This window comes from Crocodylus siamensis, chromosome 3, assembly GCF_052110815.1.
Source record: "Crocodylus siamensis isolate JL-2025a chromosome 3, ASM5211081v1, whole genome shotgun sequence".
Classification (NCBI taxonomy): domain Eukaryota; kingdom Metazoa; phylum Chordata; order Crocodylia; family Crocodylidae; genus Crocodylus; species Crocodylus siamensis.
Genome location: NC_143397.1, coordinates 80,795,392 through 80,815,297, shown reverse-complemented (window position 1 = coordinate 80,815,297; position 19,906 = coordinate 80,795,392). Strand labels below are relative to the sequence as shown.

The 19,906-nt window shown below is 43.2% G+C and overlaps 1 protein-coding gene across 15 annotated transcripts in view; it reads right to left on the bottom strand.

Moving 5' to 3' along the window:
• Nucleotides 1-9,300: 9,300 nt before the first annotated feature.
• Nucleotides 9,301-19,906, bottom strand: part of CDC14B (cell division cycle 14B) — a 63,995-nt gene continuing 53,389 nt past the window's right edge. For 3 of the 15 annotated variants that reach the window (XM_090038578.1, XM_090038590.1, XM_090038584.1), the window contains one exon: nt 9,301-14,266. In XM_090038578.1, coding sequence (XP_089894704.1) covers nt 14,152-14,266 — 115 coding nt within the window. In that variant the 3' untranslated portion in view covers nt 9,301-14,151. The remainder of the gene's footprint in view (nt 14,267-19,906) is intronic. The other 12 variants (XR_016441251.1, XM_090038579.1, XR_016441252.1 and 9 more) reach the window with 8 other exon arrangements.

Genomic DNA, 19,906 nt, shown 5'->3' with positions numbered 1-19,906 from the left:
TGCAGTTGCCCTCCTTTAAGGTAAATGAAATGGTCTTGGTACCAAGTGTCCTGCCTTTATCTTGGAAGTTGACTGGAGGGGCTGAGACAAGACAGGGCTTTTGATGTTTAGGCTTGGAGATTTCAGGAGAGCTGTTGGAGTTGGGTGGACACTAGGTCACCCTGGCTCTTTTTCTAAAGGAGCACTACCTGTTTTCCTCAGAACCATCCTAAAGGTTGCAAGAGCAACTCCTATGATTCAAGGTAGCTCAAGTATGTGACTAGAATGAATGGCTTGAATGCTGTTTCTCCAAGAGCAATTTAGTGAGTGAAGCTTAGATGCAGTATAAGGGAGAAGAACTGTTCTGAACAGGCTCTGGGAAGAAGGCTTTTTTTTTTTTTTTTTTTTTTTTTTTTTTTTTTTTTAACCCCCCCCTCGCTTTTAAGAACACATTTATCTGGGCAGGGGCTACCTCTTCTAAGGGTGAAAACAGAATTTCTGACAGAAGATCTCAAAATCCTATCTGTCTGTGGGTTTTTAAGTAATATTTGGTTTTTTAGCAGTGCTGCTGCAGACCTGAGTAGCTTCTGCCCTTACAGCACAGGAAAGGAAACACTGGGTGGTACAGATTCGTGGGAGTGAAACGGTCTCTTGGGGTAGGCAGCAGCTCTGCCTGCCTTCTCACCAGAAGGGAAGGAGGGGATAGCCAGTCTCTCACCCCCCACCCCTTGCAGTAGGTGTTGAAACGAAGTCATCCTAAATCTGTCAACAGACTTTAATTGCTGCAGTAGTGGAAGCTTTTAATAGATGGCAGTATTATGTTCTAACTTGGGATAGAAGAGGTCACAGTGTTCTCATTTTCAGGGTAACTAAGCAGGCGGACTACATGCATAGTAGGAACCTAGTTAGGAGACGGAAGCTAAAACCTTGCTTTATAATGTGAGCTTGCTCCTAGACACCTGAAATAAGATTCTGCCTGTTTATCATTGCTGAAAGCAACCAAGCTGGTAATAGGCCTCTTTATGAATACTCAGGGACAGCTCCTGCCTCCTACCTCAACCTTGCCTTTCCTTCTAGTAACTGTTTTTAGAGCTTTTTTTTCTTTTCCTGAGATGAGTTATCCAGCCTAAGCACTAGTAAAGAAATTGGCTGATAAACCAATTTCAACCTTCCTTTTGGCAAAATCCACAAATTGAAGACCCACCCATTGTGAAACTAAAAGTAATAATCCTCATGTGTTGACTAGCACTTGCATAATACTGTGCCTTATGCCCTTTTTAAGACCTAACTTGCTTCAGAAGCTATATCAGCAAAGCTTTATTTTCCTAATTTGTGCTCAATAATTTAAACTTTGCCAGTAACTACAGATACCAGTCATCCAGGACTTCTAGTTTTGGAATGGCAGGTTTTGTTTAAAAAAAACAAACAAAACTAACAAATATTCACCTCAGCTGGGTTTAATCTTTCCTGTTACTGGCAGAAACTGGGAGCATGGGCCAAGGCTGAGTACATAAATGCCCCTTATGAAAAAACTGGAGCCCTACATTTTAAAGTCAAACCTGAAACTCTTGTGACATGCAGCAGCTGTTTTCATTCTCATCTTGTTTCCAGTTTTTCACAGTTTTGACATCTTTACTTGTAAGCCATGTTTTTTAGGTCTCAATGTCCTTGGAGGTGAGGGTGTAGTTTTTTGGGGGTTTTTTGGCGGGGGGGGGGGGGGAACATTGAGCAGATGCCCAAGTCCAGGTACAGAATGCACTTTTTTGAATCTCACCATCCTACAGCTGGGGTTGTAAAACCTCCCTGACTTTCCAGGTAACAAAATGTGACCCCCCACCAGAGGATTTCATAGTGCTTTTCATTTAATTGGAATCTGTTCTGTTCCTTGGATAATTATATTTTGGTTTCCTATTCCTACCTTTCCTTTCATTTTTGGAGGCATCTGCACTTCACCATGTCTAGAGTTCATACAATCAGCAAGCTAGCAGACCAACTGGGTAGAAGACACACAGCAGGTACTGTAGGTAACTAAGCAGTTATGACCCCAGCTAATCTGGCCAGAAGGTTCAATGTTACTTTTTATAAAGAGTAATTCTTCTGCACTGTCCATTGCCAGAAAAGATGTACCTTTAAAGGAACAGGATTAGATGTGATCAACTTAATTAAAATAAGACCCCTTTTTGTATTCAAGGCATGCAGGATGTATGCTACATGCTGTGAGTAGGGAATTAATTAGGATTCAAGAGACTTTCTTCAAGCCGTAATCATTTTAAAAAGACTTGAAATAAGCATAGTTTTACTGAACACTTGGGTTTTTTCTGCCCAGGGTTGTTACAGGATCTTTCAATAGTCAGGCTTACAGCAGATCATGCTTTGCGATGTTATAGGTGGTCAGGCTCAACTTTATTCATGAGGTGCAAAACAAAACAAAATCAATGGTGCTGTATCCACCAGTGAGCACACACTCACCACGTCTCACGTGCCCTAGCGACATGTGAGACTGCTGTTGTGTTCTGGCAAGGTGTTTCCGGGGTTGGTTGCCGGGATCAGGCGGGTCTGGCGTCCTCCCCTCCGGCTGGCTGGGCCGAAGGTCGTTCTGAGTTCAAACCCATCTGCAAGTACGTTCCATCGGGCGCACAAAGACCCCAAAGTTCGTAGTGCAATGTCTTTTATACCCTCAGTGATGCAGGGCAGTCTAATTGCGGGTGGCGCTTCTTCATTGGCTCGGAGCGGTGACTGTCACATTACTGACAGACCCTGGACTTTCCCTTGAGAAACCCTGTGTGGAAAATCCCAACCGCATGTTTCTTCTATACTGCCGCCCTAGAGTCTCTTATTCACTTAGCACCTGTTACATAAACACTATGCAAACCGCTAGCTGATGTATGCGAACATGGCCACCTATTACAAAAGGTTATAACACATAACAAATGCAAAATGATTACAAGGGTAAATGCTTTGGGATTCAAAAGTCCCAATTTTGGAAACTGGGCAGGGGGGAAATGGGATGATAAAACCTGTCACCTAGTCTTGCTCATGTTATTCTTCAAGCATGAGAGTAGTAAGTATTTTAAAGGAAATGTTTCCACTCAGGAGGAATACCCCAGGGAAAAGAGTTCCTGACTTACATAAATGTGAAGAAGTTATCCTCAGGAGAAATGTACTGCAGTTGCTGAAGCTTTTTCACCAATTAGAATCCTGTCATAATGAAACACTGCAAAGCCATAGTTGATTAAAGTAAGTTGGCTTCAAGGCTGAACATCTAAAATTGCCAAGGTTGGGGGGTCTTAAACATTTAATAATGCCAAGGTTGGGTGGTGGGGGAGGCTTCTATTACTTCTTAAGGCTTCTATTACTTCTTAAGAAAATACTTTGTTTTCTTTCCATTTATTTCCCAGTTGGTGGATCCTTAGACAAGTGATGGAGACAGGGCATTAAATAACATGCTGTAAACCTACTAGGAGGCCCCAAGTCAACCACTGGCATGTTTTCATCCACTGCCAGAAGCAGTTCATTTAGTCAGTATCCTGTGACCCTACTTGGTGCTAGTTTGTTCAGGGGAAGGGATGCTAGAAATAAGCTTTATAGGTGATCTAAGGCTTTATCGGTGATCTATGATGCTGCCACATACTAGGCTGATAAGCCATATTATCTTCCTGCTGCAGACAAAATGACTCCTCTGTTAGAATAAAAAATGCCATTTCTTATCAAACCCCTTTTTTGCAAGTGAACTTGAAAGCTAACCAAGACCACTTTGCCATTCCCCCTTTTTTTTTTTTTTTTTTTTTTTTTTAAATGCAGGGGTGTCAAATGCACCTGGCACCCTGGGCTGGATCTTGTATAGAGCAACCTCCACAGCCACTGCAGCAGCAATGGTGACTGTAGAAGCAGCTGTGGCCACTTCAATAGCAGTGGGGCAAGCAACCACAGGCCAGGCCACTGCTTATGTGCCTGCTGCTAAAGGCTAGGGCCAAGGGGTCCCAGATTCCATGGCAGGCCACACTCATCCCTGGCTATGTCCCCTATTTCCAGTAGGCCGGATTGATTAGATGTGGGTCTTGGGCTGTGTCTCTGGCACCCTTGCTTAGTGGCACCGCTACAAATAGCCACGTGGAACCACTGCAGCATGACCTGGAGCCGGACCTGGAGCAGAGGCGAGAGCAGCAGAGGCAGCAGCAGCTGATTCCCCTAAGGTAAGTGGGGCGGAAGGACCAATGCAGCTGAGCCGGCTCCGGAGGGGTAGCCCCCCGGATCCCTCTTAGCTGAGCCGGTAGGGAGCCGCACGAACGGGCACGGTCTGTAAGAGCGTGGTGGCGTTTGCACCGGCGTTCGCACCGGAGGGGGAGCAGGAGAGGCCTAGAGGCTGACTCCTTCTAGCGTGGGGCAGAGGACCCGAACTCAGCTAGAAACTCAGTAACTCCTACAATGGTGTTGACAGAGAGTGCTGCCAGGGCCCCTGCGACCTTCCCGGGGCTTGTCTGAGGCCTCCACCCAAATGCAGCCCATGGTGGGGCTGGCATCCCCCAACTCCCTGGCCTGTGGGAGTTGCCCAGTGAGGCTTGGGGGGGCAGGGACCGGGGACCCCCACACCCATCCTGCAGGCGCCCGCCTTAGGGCCCTGGAGGCGCAGGTGAGGGAGCTCCAGGAGGAGGTTAGCAGGCTGAGGGGACTCCGAGAGGCAGAGGAGGAAGGTGACAGGTATTTTCTTTCCCTGCAGGGTTGTGCGACCAAGAAGGATGCACCTCAAGAAGAGCCCTCCACTGCTAAGTGGCAGATGGTCACCTCCCATGCCAGGGCTGCTTGAGACACAGCAGCACCAGTTCCTCCAGTCTGGCTGGAGAACAGGTACGAAGCCCTGGCAGCCCAGGAGGAGGAGGAAGTAGAGGATGAAACTGGGGAGGAGGCAACTCCACACTCCCTGCGTTCCACGCAAGCTGAAGGAGGCAAGGCGGCCAGGAGGAGAAGCGTTGCGCGATTGTTATTGGTGACTCCATCCTGAGAGGTACGGAGAGCCCCATCTGTCGCCTGGACCCCTCGGCATGCGAGGTCTACTGCCTACCTGGAGCGAGGATTCAGGATGTGACAGGGATGCTCCAAACCGTAATCCAGTCCACTGATTATTACCCCATGGTCCTAGTCCATGTGGGCACTAACGATGTGGCCAGGAGGAGCCCTGATCGCCTGATGGAGGACTACCACGCTCTGGGGTGCGTGCTGAAGGAGATGGGCGCCCAGGTGGTTTTCTCTTCTATCCTGCCAGTAAGTGGACGAGGCAGACGGCATGAAACGTGCATCGTGGAGACCAACTGGCGGCTACAGGAACGGTGCTTCGAGGCGGGCTTTGGCTCCCTCAGCCATGACCGGCACATCACAGTGAGAGACATGCTGGGATGGGACAGGCTCCACCTTTCCCCTAAAGGTAAGCGTGTATTCTCTTCTAGGCAGGCAGACCTACTCCGGTGGGCTTTAAACTAGGCTCGTCAGGGGAAGGGGTAGATGAGGGTGGAGGAAACATCAGACTGCCAGACCAAACAGCACCCACAACTACAGCCCAGCCCAGACCACCAAGCGAAGCAAATAAACAGGTAAGAGATAGGGGCCAGGGCAACACTGGGACTAGGGGGTCAGTACACACATCCATCTGCCTCAAATGCCTCTACACAAACGCTCATAGTATGGGTAACAAGCAGGAAACTCACCCTCCTGCTGGCTGACACCAGCCCGGACGTAGTGGGGATTACAGAAACGTGGTGGGACGCAACGCATGATTGGGCGGTGAATGTCAAGGGCTCTAGGCTGTACAGGAGGGACAGGATAGGAAAGAGAGGTGGGGGCGTGGCTCTCTATATTAAGGAGGAATACACATCCTCGTCAATTAGCAAGGAGTCAGGGGAGGGGCACTCTGAAGTGCTCTGAGTTAGAGTACAAGGCAGTTGAGGGGAAAGAGACTTAACAGTGGGAGTCTACTACAGACCTCCCAATGAGGGAGATGAGCTTGACCAGGATTTCTTGGGTCAGCTCACAGAAGTAGGGAAGGCTAAGGATGTGGTAGTCATGGGGGACCTGAACTTCCCGGACATCTGCTGGGAAGAGCAGTCAGCCAGGTCTGAACGCTCCCGCAGGTTCTTAGAGAGTGCAGGACCTCCATCTAACCCAGGAGGTGCACAGCCCCACCAGGGGGGACGCCTTGTTGGACCTAGTGCTGGCCACGGGTGATGACCTGGTGAGGGGGCTGCGGGTGCTTGACCACCTGGGCGACAGCGATCATCACCTGCTGGAATTCACCATCCAGCGCAAGGTGACAAAGGCATGCAGTAAGGCAGTGGCCCTAGATTTTAAGAGGGCAAACTTCAATGAGCTAAGGAGGATAGTTGGAGAAGTGCTGAGGTCCCGGAGGGGAGGGGAGCCAGGTGTCCTAGGAGAGTGGTCGCTCCTTAAGGAGATGATCCTCCAAGCCCAAAGGAAGGTAATCCCAACGAGGATCAAAAGGGAGCAGGAGAGCACACAAGCCTCCATGGCTCACCAAAAGCATCCGGGAATGTCTCCTTGCTAAAAAGGAGGTTTACACCCAATGAAAAGAAGGGGTCATCTCCAGGGAGGACTATTCTGCAGTTGCTCAGGGATGCAGGGGGGTAGTTAGGAAGGCCAAGGCAGAGATGGAACTGGGACTAGCTTCCCAGATTAAGGACAATAAGTCCTTTTTTAAATACACAGGAGGTAAAAAGAAGTTCCCGGGTAACGTGGGGCCCTTGCAGGACGCGTTGGGAAACTTGGTCGTCACACCAGATGACAAAGCTAACATGTTTAACGATTTCTTTGCCTCCGTCTTCCTAAGAAGGGACCAGAACAGCCACCTCCCTGCCACCTCGGGCCCCGGGGGAGGCACACCTGGGCCATGGGTTAGCGAGGATTTAGTTAGGGAGCTTCTGGAGGGGTTGGACGTATTCAAGTCAGCCGGTCCGGATGATCTCCACCCTAGAGTTCTAAAGGAACTGACCGAGGTCATTGCAAGTCCTCTGGCATGGCTTTACAAGCACTCGTGGTGCTCTGGAGAGGTACCGGAGGACTGGGAGAGGGCCAACATGGTTCCCATCTTCAAAAAAGGGAGGAAGGAGGACCTGGGAAACTATAAGCCGGTTAGTCTTACCTCGATCCTAGGCAAGCTGTTTGAGAAAATTATGCTGGCACACATCTAGGAGGGGCCAGCAGGAGACTGCATGCTTAGGGGCAACCAGCACGGGTTCATCAGTGGCAGGTCCTGTCAGACCACCCTGGTGGCCTTTTACGATCAGATCACCAGATCATTAGATGCAGGGGTAGCAGTGGATATAGTCTTCCTGGACTTCTGGAAGGCTTTTGACACTGTCTCTCACCCCGTTCTCATTAAGAAACTGGGGGGCTGTGGTGTAGACACCCACACAGTCAAATGGGTCGCCAACTGGTTGGTGGGCCACACCCAGAGGGTGGTAGTGGATGGGTCCTTCTCAACCTGCGAGGATGTGGGCAGTGGGGTTCTGCAGGGCTCTGTCCTCGGGCCTGCACTGTTCAACATCTTCATCAGTGATTTGGACGAGGGGGTAAAAAGCACCCTGTTCAAATTTGCTGATGACACTAAGATGTGGGGGGACGTGGGCACACTGGAAGGATGCAACAGGCTATAATCAGACCTAGACAGGTTACAAGGGTGGGCGGACGAGAATAGGATGAGCTTCAACACAGACAAGTGCAAGGTGATGCACCTTGGGAGGAACAACCGGCACCATACCTACAGGTTAGGGAACTCCCCTCTTGTCAGCACGAAGGCGGAAAAGGATCTTGGAGTCATCATTGACTCCAAGATGAACATGGGTCGGCAGTGTGGGGAGGCAGTTACGCAGGCCAACTGTACCTTGTCATGCATCCACAGATGCATTTCAAGCAAGTCAAAAGAGGTGATCCTCCCCCTCTATGCGACACTGGTCAGGCCGCAGTTGGAGTACTGCATCCAGTTCTGGGCGCCACACTTCAAGAGGGATGTCGACAGCATGGAGAGGGTCCAGAGGAGGGCCACCTGCATGATCAGGGGACAGCAGGGCAGGCCCTATGAGGAGAGGCTACGGGACCTGAACCTGTTCAGCCTCCAAAAGAGAAGGCTGAGTGGGGATCTTGTGGCCTTTTATAAACTAGTCAGGGGGGGATCAGCAGGCACTGGGGGAGTCACTGTTCCTCCGAGCACCAAGGGATGTGGTGCAGGCTCCTACCCTGGGGGTTTTTAAGAGGAGGTTAGATGAACACCTTGCTGGGGTCGTTTGACCCCAGTACTCTTTCCTGCCATGGCAGGGGGTCGGACTAGGTGATCTGTTCAGGTCCCTTCCAACCCTAGAAACTATGAAAAAGTAAAAACTAGCCTAAACTAAATCATCAGATCTGGAAATGACCCCATATAAATCATAATCTATCCAACTTGTTTTAAGTAGTTGTCTTACAATTCCAGTCAATCTATTTTCTTGCATTTTCCTTTAAGGTCCAGATCACATGCCATGTTCTTTGTACATGTAAAATACACGTGCCCAAAGATTTAGTGTTAGAAATGGTTCTTGTCACTGAAATAACATTGTCCTTAGGATTCAGCTACACTGATATACCACGCTGGGAAAATAGTCATATGAAATGAATAGAAGACAAGTACACGTAATCAGTTTTGAAGTGGATGAAGAGCTAGAATGTTAGAGAGGTACACTTTGTTGACAGACACTAGGATGATGTTAATGTTTTTTCCTCATAAATACAGACATAATTACACTTATCAGAAAACAGGTGAGAGAGGCTTAGGAATTAAAGGTTTAAAATCACAGACATTTCCCAAAGAGGGAGGCAGTTAGTGGCAAAGGTTGACTTTAAAGGTCAAACACATTCTGATCTAATTAAGCTGATGTTGATTTTATATGCAACATTTTAGAGGACTATTTAAGAAAAATGTTCAAATTGTTTAATTTGATCAAAATTATTTCCAAAAAGTTTTAAAAAATGTCAGTTATTTCAAAAAATTAATTCTGCCAAACATGTCAAGTATAGCAAGATAATATTTTACCCACCTATTTTGCTGCACTTTATAGAGATGGGCATTCTGCAGGTGGGGGAAAAAGTTAATGATTATCTTAAATGAAGTTGGTATCAGAGTTGAAATACAATCCTGATCTAAGTTTCAGTGCTGTGCTCTCACTTTAAGTAATAGTATCTTCACTGATAAGTTGTTAGGAATTACATGCACACTTAGGCTTTATGACACTCTCTGATTTTTGAAGATCTTGAGAATAAAATGAGGGAAAAAAATAAAAAAGCCTTGGTTAATCATTTTAATTTGTACACAACTTACGTTTACAATTTTCACTATTCAAGATTTGGTATAAAATAAGATACAATATGCAAGGTTTTCAAATGAGACAAATGCACATCAAACTATCTAAGTTTACAAGACATTATGAAGCTTTATCTTAAAAATACCTTCAGCAAAATAAACTCCCATTCTGTCATTCAGTCAGCATTAAAAAATATGATTACAGAAATATACAATTAAAAAAAAAAAAAATCAGGGTGAGCAGTATTGATCAGTCAGTAACTTTCAAAACCTGATATTCTGTACATGAGTTTACACACAAGACCAACATAGAAGTCTTGAAAACTATTAATATAAAATTGAAGTACAACAATATGGTGAACGTAACTCCTGACAAGCGTTCTTCCATTCAGAATGTGCATCTCTTCATACAAATCAGAGGTTTATATTTTTCATCTAACTTTAAAAACAGCAGCACTTCCATATTATAGTCAGGGCATCAGGTCAAGATCTGACAGAAAATTCAGTATGCATCACTGACACTGTAATGCAAATCGACTTGCTCTATAAACAAAGTATTTACTATATGCTTTTAGTATGATTCTTCCTGGATTTCTCAATCTTGGGGAATAAAAACCCCTTAAAAACCCACAAACAAGAAAAGCAAGAAGAGAACACTAATTCAGTACAACTCCATAATAGGAGGAATAACCTACTTAGCAGTCATACTTATTTTAAAGTCTCCAATGCATCCATTCTATATGTACATTTTATTTGGCACACTATTTCACAAGTCAATGGCCCTTTGGAAACGAAAGACTCCTTTATCCATCCCCATCTTTTAGAGTCATATGCTAAGACAACTTTGGTATGTATGGTGCAAATGTAAGGCCAAATATCAAACCAAGTACAAACTAAATATTAAATAAATGGGATATGACAGTCATTATATAATAAGGCTGGTCTGAGTGTGCAAATGCAAAGCGCCAGTGGCACTCACATGTTTCTTCGTAACAATAAGATGTAGAGATGGAAAAAGATGGAAACCTAAAACATACATATTAACAAAAATGCAAAACTTCATTTATTTTCACTGTATGCAACAAGCATTTGTGACTGATGATTTTTCAGTCAAATATTTTTTTTTAAACATCAAAAATGTAAAAAATAAAAAAAAGTTGAAAGCGCTTAATTTTATTTGTTTAAAAAAGTCCAATTCTAAAATCTGTTGAAATTTTATTTGGTGGGATTCTTTAGAACAAAAGAGCTTGACTACTTGCAGGTAAAACATATACAACTTGGTTTTTGCCAACATGTAACTAACCTACACCTATTAAAAAGTATTATCCTGGGGCTCTGATGTAATCCAAGTGATTTGCTTGATCTTTTGTTCTGCATCCAGTATTTGCCAACAACAAGTATAAAAAGGAGACACCATTTCTACTTCACTCCCTAACCCCAAAGCAGAAAAAAAACTATCGTCATTATGACAATGACCATAAAAATGTACATAAAAGATTAAAATACCTAAAAAGCAAAGAAATGGCTACGCAGGTGGCAAGCCAAAGACTTTATAGTTCACTCCCAAATCCTACAAATTCTAATTTAGTCCCATCGCATTCTCCCATGTTTTCACACTTTTGATTTGTTTCATCCACCTATTAAAGTCACTCAAATTTAAATTGTGAGGTCACTGAAGCAAGGCCTTTACTTTTCAGTACATGTTCTCATTTGTGGCTGCACCTACTGCCTGTCTTGATAGTATGTTAGCTGACAAGCAACACTCAAGTGGCTGTAGTTGCATATGGCAGAGAATCACGTTTTAGCTGCGTTTCCAGTGTTTACACTAGGTATTGGCTAGTCAAGGCTTGGGATTTTGACTTGAGTGTGCTAAATGCTCCAACTGGGACTTAAACCCAAAGGTTCCTGCGTAGGGTCTTGCCCTTCCAGGTCATAGTCTGATCTATTACATTTGGGAGCAGGAAGGAATTTTACACCATGGTCAGACTGGTACAGACTGATGATTTTTGCCTTCTAGCAGGGGACATGGTCCTCTTCCTCTCATCTCTCAAGTGCATTTTAACAGGCCTTGCAGCTGCAGGACACTGACTCCCATTGTTCCTTTGCTTGACTTGGCAGGTTGGGGTGTCTTTGGGCAATATACATTGTAGTCAATTGTGTAGTTTTAGGAATAAGTTAGAAAAGGACTTGCACTGGATAGTTTCAACAGGGATGACCTGCCTTGAGCAGGTGGCTAGACAGGATGATCTACTGAGATCCCTCCCAGCCCTACTTTTCTATGACTCTTCTTTGACTGAACTGCTATTGGGTGATTGATGTCTACCTGCAGGTCAGATAAGAGAGGTTTGGGGGAGCAGCTCTTCCTTCTCTCATGGAAGGAGGCCCACAACAAGTGCTTTGGTTTAAAAATTGCAGGGCGTAACTCAAAGACGTCACTCTTTCAATTCAGGAGCATGTATATGTATTTTTTCTGCAAGTCACCTACATACTAAATCACAGTTTAGACACCCACGATCTCCTGGATGGCGGACAATGACTAAGTATTCCTAAAATAAAAGCAAACATTTCTTTTTGCTAGTAGACCCCTTTGGTTTAAAACCCTAGTCGACTTATTCTCTTTCTTCCCATGTCTTCCCTCAAAAAGTTAGTAAGGCTCTATTTTCCCAGGGAGTAAGTGTGCCTCAGTCCCGCACTGCCAATTAAGTTTGAAATATAATATAAAATAGGATATACTGCCACTTCTCTGAGGACAGTGCTGTACAAAGCACAGGAGGGAGGCCAGATAATTTAAAGGGAGTTAAAGGGTTTTCTCCAGCCCCCTTTTTTTTTTTTTTTCCCTCTCCAAGCTTCTTTATTTTACTCTACATTTCAAACTTTTTTGCTCTTCTATTTGCTTTGTATTCAAATGAACAAATTTAAAGTTCAAGTACTTGGGAGGTATTTCTTGCAACTAAAAATTACTGTATTCTGGGCTAACAGTCTGTAGCCTTTACCGAGCAATTTTATTCAAGCCACCATACAGTTGTTTGTTGGAATGCAGGTAACACCCTCAAATTGCCATTAGGTATTTTTTTAATTTTAAAATTAAAAAAAAAAAAGGGGAGATTCATTCAGAACTAGGCACTGAATTTTACCTGTTTACAATACAAAAGGAACCTTCTGTCCCTCTCAAAATCAATATGTATTCATTCAATTAAAACAAATGTCTGTCACTGACTAATAATTCAAACCTCCCCGCAACACATTTACAAAAAAACAATAAACAAGTGTGTTCTTTTACTCCTGACTATGCAGCAGGCAGATCTATTCTGAGGGTTGTGTGGGTGTCAAATGTGAAGTTGGCAGACAAGGATACAGCGGAAAAAAATAGCTGTCAAATCTAACAGGACAAAGGTGGTGAAGAAAATAAAAAAAAGACTTTAAGTTTTGAAAAAAAATAGTATTGTAAAAGGAAGAAATGATATTTCAAACCCTAGACAGGTTCCCTTTAAAAAAAATTACCATGGCACTAAATAGATAATTAGATATCTAGCATTTCTTTTAAAAAATATATACGTGGATGTTTTAAAAAACACTGTAACCTCAAACTAACATTTCTAATTACACCTGCCCCTGAGTCCCACTGCTCATTTCAGTGGTTTTATAAATACATATTCCTATTTCAAGTCTCTTTCTCTCTCTCTCCAGCCCCCACCATTATTGCATGAAAGAAAATGACTAAACCAGGGAATTAGTGACAATGACCAGAAAGTGTGGTCGAATACGCAAAGATGTAAGAAAAATTCTCTCATCTTTCAGGTATGTTATTCTTAAGTGTTACATGCAGCACTAGTAGGTAAAATAATTCAGGCCGCAGTGTGGTTTTAAACATTGATGGTACTTCTTTATATTAAACTCTGGTAGGAAATATACCCGATTCAAGCAAATACTATTGGTTAAAAGAGCCACTGCATTCTGAGCAACTTAAAAGCTATTAACTGCTTAAATAGCATTAGCTTTTAATTAGGTTCTTTAAAAAAGAAATCCTTGGAAATAAAGCACTCTTTGGTGGACAGTAATTAGTCTGTGTACTTACAATTGCAGCTTCATAAAAAAATCAATACAAAATAAGAAAGGAAAGCCAATCAACACGAGAGTACCTTATTATGAGAATAAAAGACTACCTTTCCAAGCTTAGTCTCTAACTGGAGACTTGAGGCTGACTTGGATGGGCAACAGTGAATTAAATATTTAAAAGCCTTACCATGTCTTCACTTTTTATGGTGGCCAGCAGCTAAGTGATTGCCATCACAATTTATACACATGCATCATATGGACTAGCAGGCTCTCTTTATAATAGAGAACTTAAATATTTACACCTGAGTCTAAATTTACAATTATATTTTAAAACATTTGAGTAAATGTTTAGAATTAAAAAGCTTGATTAGATAGCTTTCTACCAGTCCGTTTCTTCCACAAATAAGAAGCTTTCTGCTAAATCTTTACTGCAAAACAAAGCCAAAGCATCTTCTTCCTAAACTGCATCAAGTCCCATAGCGATATCCCTTTTTTCCTCCTCCATGTCCTCTTCAGCTCTAGTTGCTTATTTTTAATTTAACGCAACACTGTCCTAGTCCTTGGGATGGAATGACTGCTGAAATGATAAAAACATGTTTAAAAAATCAAAATCAAAATGTGCACTCCAAAAAACAAAGCAAGCACAGAAATATTTCAAACAAACATTTCTGCCCATGTAAATTAAGCAAAGCACATTTCAAAGAAAAAAAAAACTGTAAAGACTTGGATACATTCAGAGACAATGCAGTATCAATTATAAAGAAATCACACTGGTCTGATTATAATGTGTAGAAAAGAGGTTCAACTGTGTACAGAAAAGCAGCAGAGGATGCAAAGTACCATAATTTCATTAAGCGCATTTGCGTTTTCCTTCTCTCCTTCTGAGGTATGAGACTGTAGGAAAAGTAGAGAAAATGTTAAAGAAATATTATTTTTCTAAAGCTAAATTTAGATTACATATAGGCAAACTCAGTGCACAAGCAGTTTCCAACTTAACAAGGGAGCAGAAATGGTGAAAGCATACTGGGTTATTAAAGCATGCTTCTGTTTATTTTCATGACATGCTGCTCTGGTTAGAAAAATGCCGAGACACCTACAAATAATGGTTATGCATCTTTCTCTAGCGACTATTTCTTCCTTTCTATAATGATTCCAGCACTGGAATTACACTGAAGTCCTTAACCCTTCAAAACTCACTGGAAACCATTTTATCCCTTTTACTGACTAGGGAAGGAGAACAAACTCCTTACTGAACACACGGCTCAAATGCTGTTAACGAGTGCAACAACAGATTTCTATTCTTCTGCAGGGAGGATTTTTTTTGTTTTGTTTTGTTATGTAGTTGTAGTTTGGCTGCTGCTTTGAGTTATTCAAACATTTACTGGAAAGGATACTAGGAGGTCAGGTCTTTCTTCTGGCTCAGAGACTAAATTGCTGTCTCTTCTCTTTCCCATCTCTATAGTGAAGATGCTGACACTTTTGTACTTTAGTGCTTTCAGACGAATGAATAAAAAATATGGCAAGTGTTACAGAAGATTTTTGGATTTGTTTTTACTTTTTAGGATGGCTAAGTCACAAAATTGCATCTTCTATGAGTAATTCAACAGCGAAAACTTAAGGATGGTCCGCCATTTATGGGTCAAGCTACACCAGGCAAATCTTAGATGGGAGAAACAAAGTGTTGGTAAGTTAAATGAGTCAGACTGGGGTCACAGGACAAGATCATGCCTTAGGCTATGAATCCCTTCCAATCCAATCATCATGCTGATCCATCCATACAATGGATAAGAGATGTGTCAAAACTGGTATTGGGCAGGTATGTGCTGGGAATTTGCCATATGGTATAGACTGGCTCCTAAAGGAAATGCAATGAACACTGTGAATGGAAAAGGGGATAAGACTGTAAATCTGAAAACCTGATGAAAAAATAGTATAGTCATAAATGACTATATTTTTTTGGGAAGCAAGTCATTTAGGATCCATTATTAAATAGTTTCCTTAACTCTTTGAAAGCCACTGGAGCAAATATGCTACTCAAATTGTGGACGATAATGTTAAAAACGATCACAAATTCGAGAATAATGAGATTCAGCTACATCAAGAATGAAAATCAGTTGTAGTGTCTATAAACAAAATGAGATCAATAAATTACCCCAAAATAAATGTTTATGGGAAAAATAAAGAACAAGAGACAAAATGGGAGAATCCAGGTTCAGCAATAGCAGATAAGGGTGAAAAAAATTACCTGGAAAAACTAATGCAGTCTTAGAAATGCTAGGTTAGATTAAGTGCAATACTACACAGTTAGGATAAATCAGATTTACTCTTTTCTACACCATCTGCAGCCATGAACCATAACAAAAGCATTCAGTTTGGGGCACAGCAATTAAAAAAAAAAATACAAAACTGAATAAAAGTTTAAGCAGAAAAAGATGGAAGAGCTAGTATTTTTGCTTTTGTTTTTCTAATGAGACTAAAGTGTCATCCACTTTCTTTCACCAGATCGAGCCCTGCAATCATTACCTCAGTGTGCGACAAAAACTGGCTCTATGCAGGATTTTGCCAAAGGCTAGAGTTAAATAAGAACACATCCATGTGATAAAGGAAGGTCATTTTGTAAAATGCCCACAAGACTAGGAATTTAGTCACATGCTATTTAAAACTGGCTGCAGCTCAGCAACCTCTTCAGATGGAAAAAAATATTTAAGAATGCCACAATATGCCACTGGTGGAGACCACCATTTTGTTCTGCAACATTTTCAATGGCTGGATCTGATCTTCATACGCTAAATTCTTAGAATGACTTTTTCTTTTCTTCTCATCTGCCACAAGGAAATAAAAACCCCTACTGTTCTTCAGAAGAGTATATTTACTCAGAAGGAACTGAAAAGGACGGTAACTGGACAGCCAGCCAGTTAGATGCTAGACCAAGATAGTCTCCAAGTGAAGCATGATTATGGTCTCAACTCAAAGACCTAGATATAAGTTTGAGTAGTACCAGAAAACTGAGTCCCAAATATTTTGCAGAGTTCAACGCTATTTATGAGCCAAGGAGTCCATCAGTAAGAGTTCAAGTGGGTCACAAATTTGACATCATGCCTGAAGAATTTCATCAAGTATGGGAAAATGCTTCACACAATAAAACATGAGAAGGACCTTTTCGTTTTAAAAAGTGAGAGAAAAGGAAGTGGTCTGAAGAGGAGATAATTTAGCTGAAAACTAGCTAGAGAACGAAGGAAAATAAACCAGCAGAGGCTTAAGTAGTACATAGCACAGTCAGAACTAGAAAACTCAGGGTGGACCAAAATATGCACTGTTCTTGTCAGTACCATCAGAAGACACACTCAGAACAGATTTAGTGTTTTACAAAATGGTTGGATTTCATCTTATAGCTGCTGGTCGGTATTTATCAAAAGGTCACTTATGCAATTTACATAAAGGATGTTTTTAACACACACACACACACTCTCTCTCTCTCACTTTATATACCCTTCCTATTCACCAAGGTCAATCCCTCAACATTCACTGTGCATATATACACAAATATACTGCATGCACATACACACACACGCTCTTTATGCAAGTTTGTGCACGTGTGTACATGCATACACACAAATTTGTGCATATATTATAAACACACTATGAGTGATGCAAGCTATATATCTATCTATATAGGTATAGATATATGCAAGCTATAAATACAGATAGCTTGCATCACCCTTTAATGAGACAAGCAAAAGGAGGAGAGAAATAAACTCTCTCTGTGGAACACAACAGGTAAAGTTTGGATTTATGCAAATAGTCACCAATCCATATGTCCCATGTCAGGGGTGTCAAAGATGCAGTCTGCAGGCTGGATTCAACTTGTGAAGCTATTTCATCCAGTCTACTGGGGCTCCTAGAGGGCCCAGAAAGAGCAGGGACAGGGGCTACCTCTGCATTCCCAGCTACAGAGTCTTGTTGGGGAACATGTCAGCAGGAGGGAGATGGGGGAAAGTGGACATTAAAACCCTTATCTCAACACTTCCAGGTTTCAAGGTTTGTATCTGGCCTGGGGGGCCTGCTGACCTTGACAACTCTGTCCTAGCCAATGATTGCTAGTCAGAGAGATAATCCACCTCCTCTCACTCCTCCCAACAAAAGAAGGGTGTTCTTTCAGCATTTATAACAAACTCTTTTGAGTGATTCCACAACAAGCACAAGGAAAACTTGTTACGTCCAACCATCAAATTGCTTGAGAACTACTACATGCCATTAAAGCCATACATATAAAAACTTGTTTAGTTCAGGTGTGTTAAAGCTAAACTGTAAACTCTCAGGAGAGTTTCACTCCCAACAAAAGGAAAAATTTAACATCCCGCTTTTGCAGTGTGCAGATGTCCATGAATGTGAAAGTGAGACAGCACAGAAAGGAAATGTTGATGGGTTAAGTCCTCCAATGAGCGTTTAACATACATGCTCACACAGGTTCATTTCCAGTAAAACTTGTGAGGTCTGGTCTATGTTTGCAGGAGTGACTTTAGACATGCGTGGAGCCAAGAACTAGAGCAGCAGCAGTCAAGCAAATAAGCATTTCACCCATATGCTTATTCAACAAAAAAGGCATTTTTGCATTTATTCAGACCCCTCAAAAATCTTGTAAAGCAGACTCATGTTCAGACTCTGAATGCTTATCTCCTTACAAAAATCTCATGCCAATGCCACACACATGTATATATTGCCTACATTAAAGAAGGAATCCCTTCTCCATACATAATACTGTATATTGCTTTCCCTCAATACTGTGGGTTCCCTCATTTCATTCAAGACAAGGAATTTCTTGAAGGGTTTCTTCAGTGCCTACTAGCATTTTGTTCCAGGAGCTAAAACCCTTAAATTCAGCAGTCCTTAATCATATGTGAAGAACCACAACACAACTCTTCCAACTTTCAAAATTCATTCAGCACTGTAAAAGGCATGACAAGAGATTCAAAGCTCCAGATGTTCTCAATACCTGATGCTGGTCATGGATAAACATTATATTCATAGTGCTACAAATGTAGCAGCAATTTGAAACACTCTGTAGGCAGGGACACAGGTGCTGAGCCTTCCCCCCACCCCCGTGGAGCATCAGGAAAGCACTTGAAAGGCATTCAGGACAGCAGCAGTGTAACTATGGTGGGAACAGTGAATGAGCCCCTGGCATTGATTATGAGGGGGCACCAAAATGTCTCCCTAAGAGTCTTTACTACAGCAAAAGCAGCCTTGCACCCAGCACTGCATCTGGGGGGTTAAGTGGGGGGATCAAGTCCCGCCCCCCAGGGATTTGTCTTAGAGCAGATGCATCACATCTGGAGACAGGGGGATGAACCGGGCCCCAGGGTTCACATGCCACCCCTACCGCAAGCACTCAATGTGTTTGCTAAACCTCTGCAATAGGGGCTTGCACAGCTCTGCTTGCCCTCCCCCCACCAGGTCTGATCACCGACAGCCTACCTGCTCTTCCAGTTAGCTAAATTATAGGACAGTTATCTTAGCAGTCCCTTCTGGGCAGGCAAAGACTTAATACCCAAGGAAGAAAAAAAAAACGAAAACTAGGTAAGAAATTAAAAAAACCCTTGTGTCATTGCCCTGCCTTGCCTTTCACTCCAGTTCTAACTTAGGCCACCTCTCCAAACCCCCACCACCTGTCTGCTCCACTGCAGCTCCCCTGGGCAGCTCCTCCTGACCCAGGCTACACCCCCCCAGTGGTTTGTACCAGCCCCAAAGACTATGGGCCTGATCCCAAGTCCAACCCTCCCTTCCCACCGAACTGAACCAGGAGATGCTGGCTCAAGATTGTAGGCTCAATCCTGTCGCTCGTCAGCCCACCATGGCTCCTGCAGAGCCCACTGAGCCCCCACCAGCTTCTGATTGCTTCCTAAGGGATAAGGAAAGGACCCATTTTACAATAGGTCAAACCAATATATCTGGAGCGGGGAGCGAAGCAGGCAATTTGTCAGTGTCTGAGTGACAGTACCAGCTCCTGGTCTCCCTCCCCATTCCCCTCAAACTTGCAAGGTGAGGGAAGAAGGAGAGCAGAGTACTGAGGCATGGCGAGACCCCCTGTAGCACTATGGTGCACTGTACAGACATTATAAGTAATGCCACATTTTGTAGCTTTACAGGGAAGTTGCCAGATATATTCTTGTGGTACTTCTGCCATTTTCATAGTGCTACAGGGGTGTTCACATCTATCTCCTAGACCAGTTGTTCTCAACCTTTTTTGTATCAGGACCCATTTGTAAACATCAATGGCCAGTCCTAACCTAGTGTCCCACACTCCCAACCTGTTGCTCCTGCCCCGAACCCCACGGTGTGTGGGGATGGGTGTGTGGGACTGGTGTGTGTGTGTGTGGGGGCGGGATATGGAGGACCCCCAAGCAACCCCTGGCAGGCTGGAACTCTGCCAGCCTGCAAGGGAAAAGCCACAGTTTCCCAATTTTTTTTCCTTTAAAGGATAATCCATTTTTTAAGTTTGTTCCCAACCCTTTCATATATTCTTGTGACCCACTG